Genomic DNA, 12,774 nt, shown 5'->3' with positions numbered 1-12,774 from the left:
ACAAGGTTGCTACATGCGGGGCTGGAGAGTGGTCATCCCTCCTAAGCTGAGATCCAGGGGGCTGGCAGAACTAAATACAGGACAGTTGCACATAGTTGTGTCATGTATTGATACTCAAGTTGAGCAGTTGTCAAAGAATTATCAGTCCTGTCAACAGACACTAAAATCTCTCAGACCCTCAACCTCACACCCTTGGAAATGGCCAGAGTCCCCGTGGCAATGCATACATGCGGACTTCATCATTATAGACTTATAGAAGTGCTGGTTAGTGGTAACAGTCCCCAGTTCACCTCAGAAGAGTTTCAGGCATTTCTCAAGCCAATGGAGTGACACACACATGTTCTGCAATATGCCATGTTGATCGTACATCGTAGATTGCGATCTTTAGTTGTTGAAACCAAATGTTGCCTCTGTGGTTGAAAAAGCTCAAAGTAAATTGTGCCAGCAAAGTCAAGTGCATGCTAAAGACAGAACATTTGCAGTGGGTGACAGGGTATTAGTTTGTGATTACCTGCAGGGAAAGTAGTGGTTCCCTGGGGTTGTGTCAGCAAAGACAGGTCATGTATCATACACTGTTGATGTGGGACTCTCGTTCACTGGAGGCGTCATGTAGATCAGATGTTGGCACGTCAGAATGACTGTGACAAATAATAGAGATGGGTCAAGAGACCACTGATGTCCTGGGGGGAATCTGGCAGATTTGTGTGAATGCCCTATGTCAGGACAGATATTACACTCTAGTTTCGATCCAATTCCGACTGAATCAGCACAACTTTTAGAGACTAAAGGCCCCGATATACTTCAAACAAAATACAAAAACAAACTAAAACAACTCCAACAAAAACAAAATCAGGCCGAAACAAAATTAATTTTGAGTTCGTTTCAGCAGTTCGAAACAGCTGACCAAAACGAACTTTCTGGGGGAGTTCGTTTGGCTCCTAAACACCTTTGAATTTCCACTGGTCCATGGCGGTTATGCAATCAAAGGGTGTGTTCTGAAACTTCACCTTCTTTGACATGCGATTTTTTTTTTCCTGGTTCGTTTCTCATTCAACAGAGGTCAGGAAAGAGAGAACAATATCTCCGGCCTAGTCACTAGCAACATGAACACACTGGATTGTCGAATAGCTGAGCTGGCACAGATATATCCGCACCTGTACGATCGCTCACGGAGAGACTTGAAAGGTTCAGAGAAAGCATTTAATTCCTAGAAAGAAAATGCAACGAAGCTTGGTGTCGATGACCTGGAGTTATGCAAAAAGTGACGTAGAGAAACATCTGAGACAAGTTTTCCAAAAACATGAAAAGAATGAAAGAAAAGAGTAAAGATATAAGGTAGAAATTTAAGAATTTAAGAATTTAAGGGTATAAAATAAATGAAATGCCAAACGAACATACAATAATAAACCTTTGTTTTTATCATAAGTAAATCATGACACCACATAAAATATAAAAAGGTGTAAAAATGTATCCAGTTCAATAAAATAAATGAACACTAATAAAATAAAGTAACAAACTGACTTCAATGTTTTTTTTTCCACACCATGCTAAAGTTTTACAGACTTTGAGACATTTACACTTCCCATAAAGGACTGATTATGGTTCTTTTGTATTGCAAACATGATACTTGACTTGACTAATCATTATTCTTTTGTCTATAATATTCTTACCATTGGTGCCCATATCACACCTAGATTGCCTACACCTCATAATTTCATTGTTGTTGTGTTTAGGGCATATGCGCGAGCATCATGAATTATGTTTACATTAATCTACACCCCGCCTCCAGCAGCGCAGGGGTGTCAGAATGTTCGAAAACAGTATACCGTCGCTCAGCCTTTTCAAACTTCTTTTTGGCCCAAAACGAAGTATACCGGGGCCTTAAGTGTTATCCTGAACATACCCCTGGTACGGTTTAGTCCTTAAAGGTTACCTGGGTGGTATAAGCCAATTCCGTTGTATACATGTTGACAGTCATGGTGCTGAGTGTAATTTAAAAGAATAAGCACATTGTTCATTGGATGATTCTAGTGTTTGATTCAGTTGTTCTGTATTCTTGGTATTACTAAACGTATTACATTATACAGGTGTATTATTGTGTCATGTTATGTGCATATATATATATCTATATATATATATATATATATATATATATATATATATATATATATATATATATATATATAAACATGTTTAACATGAGATAAACCCCTTGTTAATGTTAAATGTTTGTAAAATTGTTACTGAAGTGACTACAATCATTCTATGTGAGTAAACAATAAGTTAGTTGACACAGCAATCGTCTCAGCACATTAATGTTATATAAAAGATAAATATGTAATTAAAAAGCTATTAACTGCCAGGTCCAGTCCATTTTATTTTATCTGCAAGAAACAACAGTCCACTCAAAGGTGATGAGAAAGTGCTCTACATCATCAGCGTCATTCAGATTTTGAACAGGTCCATAAGCTCAAACCTGTTTGGGAGCAGGCTTATTTAGTGTAAACAGGAATAGATTGCACTACTGATGAGAAGACACTGAACAATAAGCATATCCAGGCAGGTTTGTCACTTGTTGGGGTCACCTTGAAACATTTCTGTTGTGGTCTGTGCTATCTGCAGCGTGTTTTTGTATTTGGTTGTGTAGTGAGTAGCACGTGTTGTCAAACCGATGGAGATTCCCTACTTTCTGTTTGCATGTGTTTTCTTCAGTTGCAGCATGTTGAACTTTCTCTGCAGCCACAGCATTCTCAGTTTTTGTTTTTTTACTAAAAAAATATGTATGAAATTGTAAACGTGTAACATCTTATGTGTTATACACATAGCAGATTAACTTTCTTTCTTTCTTTCTTTCTTTCTTTCTTTCTTTCTTTCTTTCTTTCTTTCTTTTTTCACCAATTCTGTAAAACTTTAATCCAATTGTAAAAAAATAATAAAATAAAATAAAAATAAAAACCCTTCTGAGTTTAGGAGGTTATCGTCCATTTGTTTTACAAGAGTTTGATTTGAAATTTTATATATACACATACATACAGTATATGAGGTGCCGTTTGTGGTGTAATGCTCTATTTAATAACTGATTGACATAAGCTTTGAGAGTTTAGATATGGAAATGGACTTGTGTATCAGTGAATATAGTGGTTTAAGCAAATTGAAATGTGTTTTAAGAAAATTAAGTTTAGAATATAAGCCTGACTGCTTTTAAATTGCTAGCCAAGGCACATCCTAGTTTCAGGACCCACGACCCATCATAAACAATGCTTCTCAGTAACATATACATTTTTCTTGTAGGCTTTACTGATTGTTTATTTTTCAAAGTTTCTTGGTCAACTTCTAAATTCAGCTTAGAAGGAGATTACTTATTGGGTGGCCTTTTTGCTTTACATGACATAGAACATGAAACAACCCTGTTTTCCGCAGAACCCACTGAATGTTTCAGGTAAGCAAGGACCTTTTACCATATTTTGGTTATCAGTACATGGTTATGTGAATCAAAGCAGCATTTCCACGTCAATCAAGTCACATTTCTAAACTGAATATTCAATTGCATGCTATTAACTTTCTCATTGATGTGTTTAAGGCACAGTCCCTCCAAATCTGGATATCAGATGTTGCAAGTAATGAGATTTGCTGTTGAGGAGATTAATAATTCCACAACTCTTTTGCCCAATGTTTCTCTGGGCTATGAAATTTTTGACCACTGTTCTAATATAAAGAATTTAAATACAGTCTTAAATTTAATCTCCAAGAATGGCTCAATAAAACCTAAAGAAAAACTCAACAACTATCAGCCTAAAGTGATTGCTTTAACGGGACCATATGGAAGCTCAAAAACTATTACCATTGCACCATTGATCACAGTGGACCTTATACCAATGGTAAATTGTTTCTTTTTATAAAGTTTACATAATGAAACAAACACGTCCTGCCTTTTGTTCAGGATTATCAGGTTGCTATATATGAGTGATATATATTTCTTCTCTTTTAAAGGTGAACTATGGAGCTACTAGCTATGCATTAAGCAATAAACTTCAGTATCCTTCTTTTGTGAGAACAATTCCTAGCAACAAAGACCTGATAGAGATGATTATTCACATCATACGGTGGTTCGGATGGAACTGGGTTGCCTTTCTTGGTAGCCAAGATGATTACAGTACAGATGGACTAAAGCTGTTTAACAAGTATATAAACAATACTGGCATTTGTTTGGCCTATCAAGAGGGTCTAAGTCTAAATGCAAACTACAGTCTAACACTTAAAAAGATTGATAAGCTCAAAATCAATGTCATTGTTGTTTTTGCTTTGCCACAATATGCAAGCAAAATTATTAAAGCAGCCATAGCAAACAACATCCAAGACAAAGTATGGATTGCAAGTCAAGCATGGGCTATGAATCAGCAGGTTCCAAGACAGCCAGGAATCAGGAAAATTGGCACAATCATTGGCATTACGGAGAGACTGTTGTCATTGCCTGGATTTAATGAATTTGTCTATAAAGTCAACGGAATAACTGATGTTGGCTATAATGATAGAGCTGAGACTGGCATCCTGGGGATGAGAAAGACATGTAATCAAGATTGTGATTACTGCTCATTGTTGACTGCAGAGGAGATCATAAATGAAAATCCCACATTCTCCTTTGCCATCTATTCTGCCATTTATACCATAGCTCATGCGTTACATAAGGTTCTGCAGTGCGACATGAATGAATGCCACAAAAACACAATGGCCAAGCCATACATGGTAAGTGAATTTTTATCTGAATCCATGACAAGCTGAATTATTTTTTAAATTGCATTATTGAAGTAACATTTTAATTAATGAATAATTGTATTTTTTTTTTACGAAAAAAAAAGAATAGATATTATATATTGCATTATTACTTATGTAACTTTAATAAATTAGTAAAACAGAATTAATATAAATGTTATTAATGCTACAGTAATACAACAATAATAATAATAATAAATGATGACAATGATTATTATAATTATTTAAAAGTTATGTGTCTTTTTTTATTTGAACACACCTCACAACAGCTTCTTAAAGAGATAAGGAAGTTGGATTTTCCACTCAATGGCCGTCAGGTGAAATACAATGACAATTATGATCCAACGATCAGTTATGCAGTTGTGCTCTGGCGCACTGATGTGAATCCTCCACAGTTTGAGATGGTTGGCACATATGATACTCATCCTGAAATTACTTTTAGTATCGACAACTCTCTCATGCCATGGCATAACAATGGTTCTGTAAGTCATCTTTTTGTTAAACCTTATATAAACATTTAGCTTTACATTTTTTCTCTCAACCAGCAAATTTCTCCATATAAAGGTCAATTAACATATTTCTACTTTATCAGAACAATTGAATTGTGAATGAGTAATGAAGTTTGCTGTTCTGCTCAGAGTTTATATGGGCTATTAAATGAAGATGACACTGTGGGGAATCATTACCCACTACTACATGCTTAGAGAATTCATCCTTTATGTGTATATGCACATTCATAGCAGGCATAGCACTGACTCTATGGTTACTTAGCCAGAGTCAGAAGTGCATCAACCATATGTTTGCATCCCATGTGATATACTGTAGCAGCCCAATGTTGGCCATACTGTATATAGTCTTATGGTGCTTTTCCACTGCATGGTACGGCACGGTACAGCTCAGTACGGTTCACTTATGGGGGTTTTTCCACTGGGTACAGTACCTGGTTCCTCTCATTGATAGCAGAGAAGCGGATCCAGCAAGAGCTTGATGGGGCGACGCGGAATGAAAAGGTTTTTCAGGAGTTGTAAAGGCAGCGCAATTATAACGACATGTGAACAATCCCTCCCGCTCTAAAGCAATACTGAACTGCAGTGGAAACGCAAACCGAGCCGAGTCGTACCACACAGTGGAAAAGCGCCAATACAGTGGTCCCTAAGCTTCTCTACAGCGAGTCCTGACTGTTACACCTGCCTCCCACCCTTGTGGGATTGGCCACAGTCCTATACGGCACCTAGAGCAGAGTCCTAAGGGGATGGTAACCATCATAGGCTCAGCTATGTCAGCCATTTCTGACCAGTCTTGATACAATGCTATTAGGGAGCATTCTACCAAAGGGAGCATTTGCAACTAGGCCTTCTGTACTATTACTCTGCAGGGGAGGTTCTACACAATTTTAACAATGACAGGTTAACTAAGAGAGAAAACTCATACTCTGAATGCTCCCCGGGCGCCGCAGCATAAATGGCTGCCCACTGCTCCGGGTGTGTATTCACGGTGTGTGTGCACTTTGGATGGGTTAAATGCAGAGAATGCACGAATTCCAAGTATGGGTCATCATACTTGGCTGTATGTCATGTCACTTTCACTTTCAAAATAAAAACCTGTTCTTAATTGACTTGCCTGGTTTAATAAAGGTTAAATGAAAAGTCATACCGATCATCTGGAATGACTTATAGAAACACCATACCAATGGTGAGCATACATCCTTTTTTCAAGACCCAACACCAATTGTGGAGGAAGGTACACAAAGTCTATGTTCTGTTCACCCTGCTCTACCCTAAGAGTTACTTATGCAGCCTACCAAAATGAGCATGCACTGCACTAAAAAACTAAGCAATAAGCAATTTCATACTACAACCTTCAATGTTGCCACTACTCCAAATGGGAACATACATCCATACCCTTACTCAGGAAAGGGAGTCAAATGAGAGCAGGACATAATTCAGTTTGCCCAGTGCTCTCATTACTCAGGCTCTAAGACCATCTCTTGTTAACAGAGTCCCTGGTGTCATGCCTCCTTTTCTTATCATCACCCCTCCCCTGTCCCATATTATTTTGAGAGGGAAAATGAGTGGCTATGTTTGCCCTCTGGGCCTGACTCCAGTTATCTTTCGATAAGCCAGAGGTACTGGTGGTCTTGGGTAGAGAACGAGATTCACACAGCTATATACCACCTGAATGCTACTGACTGCACTCTCGCATCTTAAAAACTCTTCCACAGTTGCCTCCCAGAAGTGCCAAAATGCCAGGGGCTCAGAGCTAGATGGCACAAGCAATATTTTCTCTCCTGGATCAGAATATGCCAGAGACTGGTCTTCCTGATCCAGCAGATCTCTTGAGCTGGCAGTTGAGGACTGAAAAAGGGCTACCCCTCTTTGAAAATCTCCGGCCAGTTTAATCTGCAATCCCCATCATCTAAGTGTCTGAACTACTTCAGCAAAAGTGGGACCTGAACCGAGGAGTGCAGGAATTTGTCCTTTATTCCATGAGAAGAAGGCCAAGCATGAGCAGAGCTTCCTTAAACTGAGCTGGGCTACGTTTCCCAAAAGCATCGTAAGCTTAAGTACATCGTAGATCCATTGAAAACATCGTAGATCCATTGAAACTAAGGTTGGTCGTAGATCCATTGAAACCAATGGATCTAAGACCAACTTAAGCTTACAATGCTTTTGGGAAATGCAGCCCTGGTCACAATGAGCACATTGAACATCCTTGAGTGCGGAACATATGTTCTTTGTTTTTTCAAGCAAACAATGCACTGATCTTGGGTGTCCTAATGGGCCTATTTACACCTGGTCACTTAATCAAATATCACAACAGGAGACAGCGCGGCATTAGCACTGGAAAGATAGGTTAGTCTCACCTTTTTTAATGAAGATGATTATGTGTTGAGCGTCTGTGACTTACTTTAAGTTTCATTTGTGGTGGTTTGTGCGTCGGCTTGCTGAAGAGATACTTTGCTACTAACCCATCCGTGGTGATGAGTGTTGCATTAGTGCTGTCATATCTGACTATAACATGCTATATAGCCTATAAAACACTCTCACACATTTATTATTTTAATATGTTGGGAGGAGAAAAATTTGCATATGTGGTTTCAACAACCTGGTGCATTTACACTTGTCCAGTTTCGTCTGAAATGCTGCCCACACCACCTCCTGAAGTTGTTTGAGTGATCGGATTTAAATGCATCTAGAAAGTGTTTCAGAGGGCATTTACTCCTGGTCTTTTAACAACCGGATAGCTATCCTATCAGAGAAAACACATGAAGTGACCAGGTGTGAACAGGCCAAATGTGTCAAATTTACGAGGACACGGAGAGACACACTTTGTGAAACTTTTGTTGCTTGAATTTTCCATTATCTTAAATGACGCACACTACAAACAATTGGTACCTGAAGACAAAAAAAAAAAAAGAATATTAATGTGTGATTACATATACTTCAGACACCAGTCATGCTGTTGATGTTCATTGTAGTGAATTTCCATTTCGAAAGGGAACTAACTGTAATTACACATTTTCTTGTTTTTTAAAGGTTCCATTCTCAAACTGCTCTGTTGAGTGTAAGGCAGGATATTCAAGGCGAACTGAAGGTTTTCATAGTTGCTGTTTTTCCTGTAAAAAATGCCCACCTAACAACTATGTGGATTTTTCTCGTAAGTACCTTAAGCAGAGGTTAATGACATATAATAACTTAAGATAAAAGATAGTCTACCTAAAAATGAAAACTGTCATCATGTACTTCCCCTCATGTGATTCCTAACCCATAAGCATTTATGTTTTTCTGCAGAACCCAAAAGAAGATATTTTCCCACATCCAGTTACTTTTGCTTTTAGAAAAATAAAAAATATATACTACTACTGAACATTCATATTATTTTACTCTTTTTTTCTTCTTCTTCTTTTTCAGGGGACCTTTATACCTGTTTTCCATGTGCAGAGAGTGAATGGTCTGAGGAGGGCAGTACGACATGTAATATACGTTCTGTTCTCTATCCTCAGTTCACAGAAATCCCCTCCATCATTGTCATGGTTTCTGCTGCATGCCTAATTATTCTCCTTAGTGTCATATTTTGCATTTTTGCCTACTATTACGACACACCAGTGGTAAAGTCTGCTGGTGGCAGCATGTGTTTCCTGATGTTGATCAGTTTGATTTTGTCTTGCATAAGTGTATTCTTTTTCTTTGGAAAACCTACATTTACATTTTGCCTTCTGAGAAATGCCATATTTACATTTTTCTACACTGTCTGTATTTCCTGTTTGACTGTCCGTTCCTTTCAAATTGTTTGTGTTTTTAAAATGGCTGCTCAGTTCCCCAAAGTGCACAGCCTTTGGGTAAAACACAATGGCCAGTGGCTCTTCATTGCATTTTCTTCTTTTCTTCATTTAATTTCTTGTGTGGTATGGATGACTGTCGATCCTGTCAAACTCGTTGTAGACACATGGACTTATAAAGATCAACTTATGCTCATATGTGAAAGGGGGAACACTATAACCTTCACCATAGTCGTGTTCATAAGTTGGTTTCTTGGTTTCCTGTGTCTATTGTTTTCATATATGGGAAGAGATCTGCCCAAAAATTACAATGAGGCCAAATCAATAACATTCAGTCTCCTTTTGTACTATCTGACCTGGATTGCATATTTCACAGCTTACCTCACTACTAAAAGCAAATACATCATCATTTTAAATGCAATTGCCCAGATATCCAGTATAAACGGAATTCTCTTTAGTTATTTCATACCAAAATCTTACATTATAATATTCCAGCCTCAAAAAAATACTCCTGCATACTTTCAAACATCTATTCAGAATTACACCCAAACCATTAGTAGGACTTAGACTCCGACATAATGCTGTGTCCCAATTCTCTGCTATCCATCCTAAATATATTCGAAAAAAGAATTAATATGTCCAAAATCATAGTATGTTGAAAAGAGTATGCCAAAGATTCCCAGATGGTCTACTTTCGGTAGAAATTCGAAGTGCAGAGATGTGCATACTCTAACGGCTAATATTGCCCAGAACACATTGCGCAGTGGATGAGGATTTGATTAGAACTACAAACACGCATAAAAAGTGTTTAAAAACTACTAGATAAATGGGTTTGAGTGATAAATAAGCAATATCTAACCTGTTGAAAAAATATTTAGTTTAAACGGTGACATGATGCATGTAACTACTAAACAGAGCATCCAGTAAAGACATAATAATGATGAAGTTCTATGTCCCAAAACTTCCCTACTATTCTGCTACATACTCAAATGTATGAACTTTTTCTTCACAAAAAGAGTACATACTTTTAGGGCATAGTATAGGCGAATAGGGATGCAGCATTAGTCTGACTCAAACTTTGTTTAAAACCTGCTTAGATTCTTCATTATTATGTTATGCAAACACAAAGGCAGAGAATGGATATCCATTCTGGGGATCAATCTGCATTATGAGACTCTGTGATTTTTGAGATTTAAATCTAAATGGAATGTAAACACAAATGCTTTTTTTTTTTTTTGTAACTTGTAATAAAGAACATTTTCAAGGACTTAATAATTTGGTGTCCAAGTAATTCATATAAAGTGTTGATCAGCTATATAATATAATACACATATTATACATAATAATATTATACATATTATGTACTTGTAAGTAGAGGTGGAAAGTAACCAATTACAAATACTTTCGTTACAGTACTTGAGTACATTTTTAAAAATTTTCTACTGTCTTTAGTATGATTAAATTGTGGTACTTTTACTTGAGTAGAATAAAACTAAAGTATTCAACTTTGCTACATTTATTTTTCACCAAAAGTACAAAGAACAAAACAACAACAACAACAACAAAAAACAAATAGATGAAGAAGGCGCCAATGGAGAAACAGAGCAAGCGGGCGTTTCATGGGCACTTTTCAAACTCCTGGGGTGGAGCTCTGCACTTCAGCCAATAACGGACAGGTCTGACTCGAGTGCAAAACCAATCAAAACTTCCAGTTCAGCTGCGGGGGCGGGCTGTTCAAACCCAATATGCTTTGACTGTCAATCACCGGCGTTGTCGTTTTGAATTAGCGTAGAGTTTCAATATTTTAGTGAATGTGAGCTATGCTCTGATTTTAAATCGTAATTTTGTCAGCTCCTGAAATGGGTCATACCGTCTATATTATACAGCAGTATAAGTAAATAAAAACTTGGTTGATAGAAGAATGCAGTTATTGCATGGATGGAGCAAGAACAATTTAAGTGCCTAAAATACATGCACGTAGCTCAGCTGAATGGTAAAAATAGTCCTCTTTGACAGTGCAGTTAAACTAAACAAAGTACAAAGTTAAAATAACCTCAACATTAACGACAACTGAAATAAGAGTACATGCATTTTACGTGCATCAGGCTGATAGATCAACCATGATTTATCTGTAACTCAGGTGCATTTAAAATCACTTTTTCTGTTTGCATGCTTTGGATGTTCGAGCACATGGGCAAAGAAACAAGATAGTCTATGTATGACCAGACGATTTAAACATATCAAAAACGAGACGATATGGACATTACGAAGCGGTAAACAGTGCATGTTTCATTCATACTCGAAGCCGGAGGGCGCTCTCACACAGAAAGTCCAAAACAGCCTAGTAGAAGTAATAACTTATGACCTGCAGGAATCCCTAATATGGACAAAGGCATCTCACTATTGCTGTAGCTAAAAAAGGTAATTTCGAGGTAACAAACAGAGGCGTACCTATATGAAGTGGCGGCCCCAGGCAAATTTAATCAGTGAAGCCCTTCTAAAAGTTTTTTATTATTATAATTTTTTTTATCTTTGTTACCTAGTGATTATTATAATTATACAATATGAAATGTGGACAAAACACATCTAACAGTATATAATGCACAAAACAGGAAGCAGCGCTCTCTCACTCAGATGTGCATGCTCAAACCAGTGCACTCAAATCTATAGAACTGTCTTCTCTCCTGGAATGAATGTTGCCAGAAGCCTATAAACAGTAACGCATTACTTACAGAAGGTGGCCACCCAGAACGTGCTTTCTACCGCCGTGAGTGCCGCCACAAATAAATATTGTCACAAAGACATTTTTAATTTATTTATTAAAATGCCTTTAATAAAACGGCATGCGTTTTTTTGTCACACACACACTTTGATATCCGTTACCTGTCCTTTATTTTGATAAAGAACAACGTGGGGAAAAGACATCAGTTCACTAATTAAGAAATTGTTGCGTAACCTATTTTAGGAATTTGTGAGGCACTGTATAATTTCGCTCCTATATCTAGGCCTAACTAAAACAAGAAATGGTCCTAATAATTAAAATAACAGTGTCACCGTGGAGATAATTTTTGTGTTTATTATAGTGTTCAAATGCTGATCTTATAAGACTTAATGTTTGTTTGTTTGTTTGTTTGTTTGTTTGTTTGTTTGTTTTTTTTTGCTGTATACAACTTTTAAAAAATTGTTTCTTAAATATGAACCAAAGTGAGATCATACATTATTAAGGTCTTACTGTCATTATTAGCTCTTAATGGGTTCAGTCTTACATGTATTCTGTGGCTTATTGTGAATATAAACCATCAGTTTTGGACACAACAAAGCAAAACTGCACCTGATTTTAGAGCTTTGCATTTCAGCCCGAGCTTAACGTGTCCCTGTTCACGCAGACGAGATGGCAAGCGCATCCTGTTTGTTTTCTCTATTTTACAGTAGCACAATGTTGATATTCATGTGAGTGTACACAAAAATAAGGGTAGGCCACACCATTTACAGCCTTCAAGTTGTTTCCACTGTTATGAAGAAGAAAATGAAGTGTCCACCCGTAACACTGTTACGTTCTTGTCTCTTTTTTTCTGGTCTACAAAAAAATGCTGAACTCCTTTCTCCCTATCCACTTTGCTCTTGATCTTTATCAACATAAATGTTGTCTAATTAAGATTGAAGGAGTAGTAGTTTTTGTTTATCATTTTCACTTAAGAAAGATTTAATACACATACTGTTTATTT

General features: G+C 37.2%; 1 protein-coding gene across 1 annotated transcript; it reads left to right on the top strand.

Annotated features, from left to right (window-relative positions):
• Positions 1–3,596: 3,596 nt before the first annotated feature.
• Positions 3,597–8,545, top strand: LOC109071245 (taste receptor type 1 member 1-like). Its single transcript, XM_019087727.2, has 4 exons — positions 3,597–3,878; positions 3,991–4,743; positions 5,040–5,252; positions 8,307–8,545. Exons 1-4 carry the CDS (start codon positions 3,609–3,611, stop codon positions 8,472–8,474), a joined length of 1,404 nt encoding a protein of 467 aa, XP_018943272.2. The 5' UTR covers positions 3,597–3,608; the 3' UTR covers positions 8,475–8,545.
• Positions 8,546–12,774: the final 4,229 nt, after the last annotated feature.

The sequence above is a fragment of the Cyprinus carpio genome, chromosome B8 (assembly GCF_018340385.1).
Source record: "Cyprinus carpio isolate SPL01 chromosome B8, ASM1834038v1, whole genome shotgun sequence".
NCBI lineage: Eukaryota > Metazoa > Chordata > Actinopteri > Cypriniformes > Cyprinidae > Cyprinus > Cyprinus carpio.
Note: the sequence above shows the minus strand (reverse complement) of the source record. Positions and strands in the feature narration are given on the sequence as shown.

What these genes read in the sequence shown, in the direction of transcription:
- LOC109071245 (XM_019087727.2), top strand. Translation starts at nt 3,609, where the DNA reads ATGTTGCAAGTAATGAGATTTGCTGTTGAGGAGATTAATAATTCCACA. An exon ending in CAGTGGACCTTATACCAATG is followed by an intron (nt 3,879 to 3,990) that starts GTAAATTGTTTC and finishes TCTCTTTTAAAG; the next exon opens with GTGAACTATGGAGCTACTAG. An exon ending in CAATGGCCAAGCCATACATG is followed by an intron (nt 4,744 to 5,039) that starts GTAAGTGAATTT and finishes ACCTCACAACAG; the next exon opens with CTTCTTAAAGAGATAAGGAA.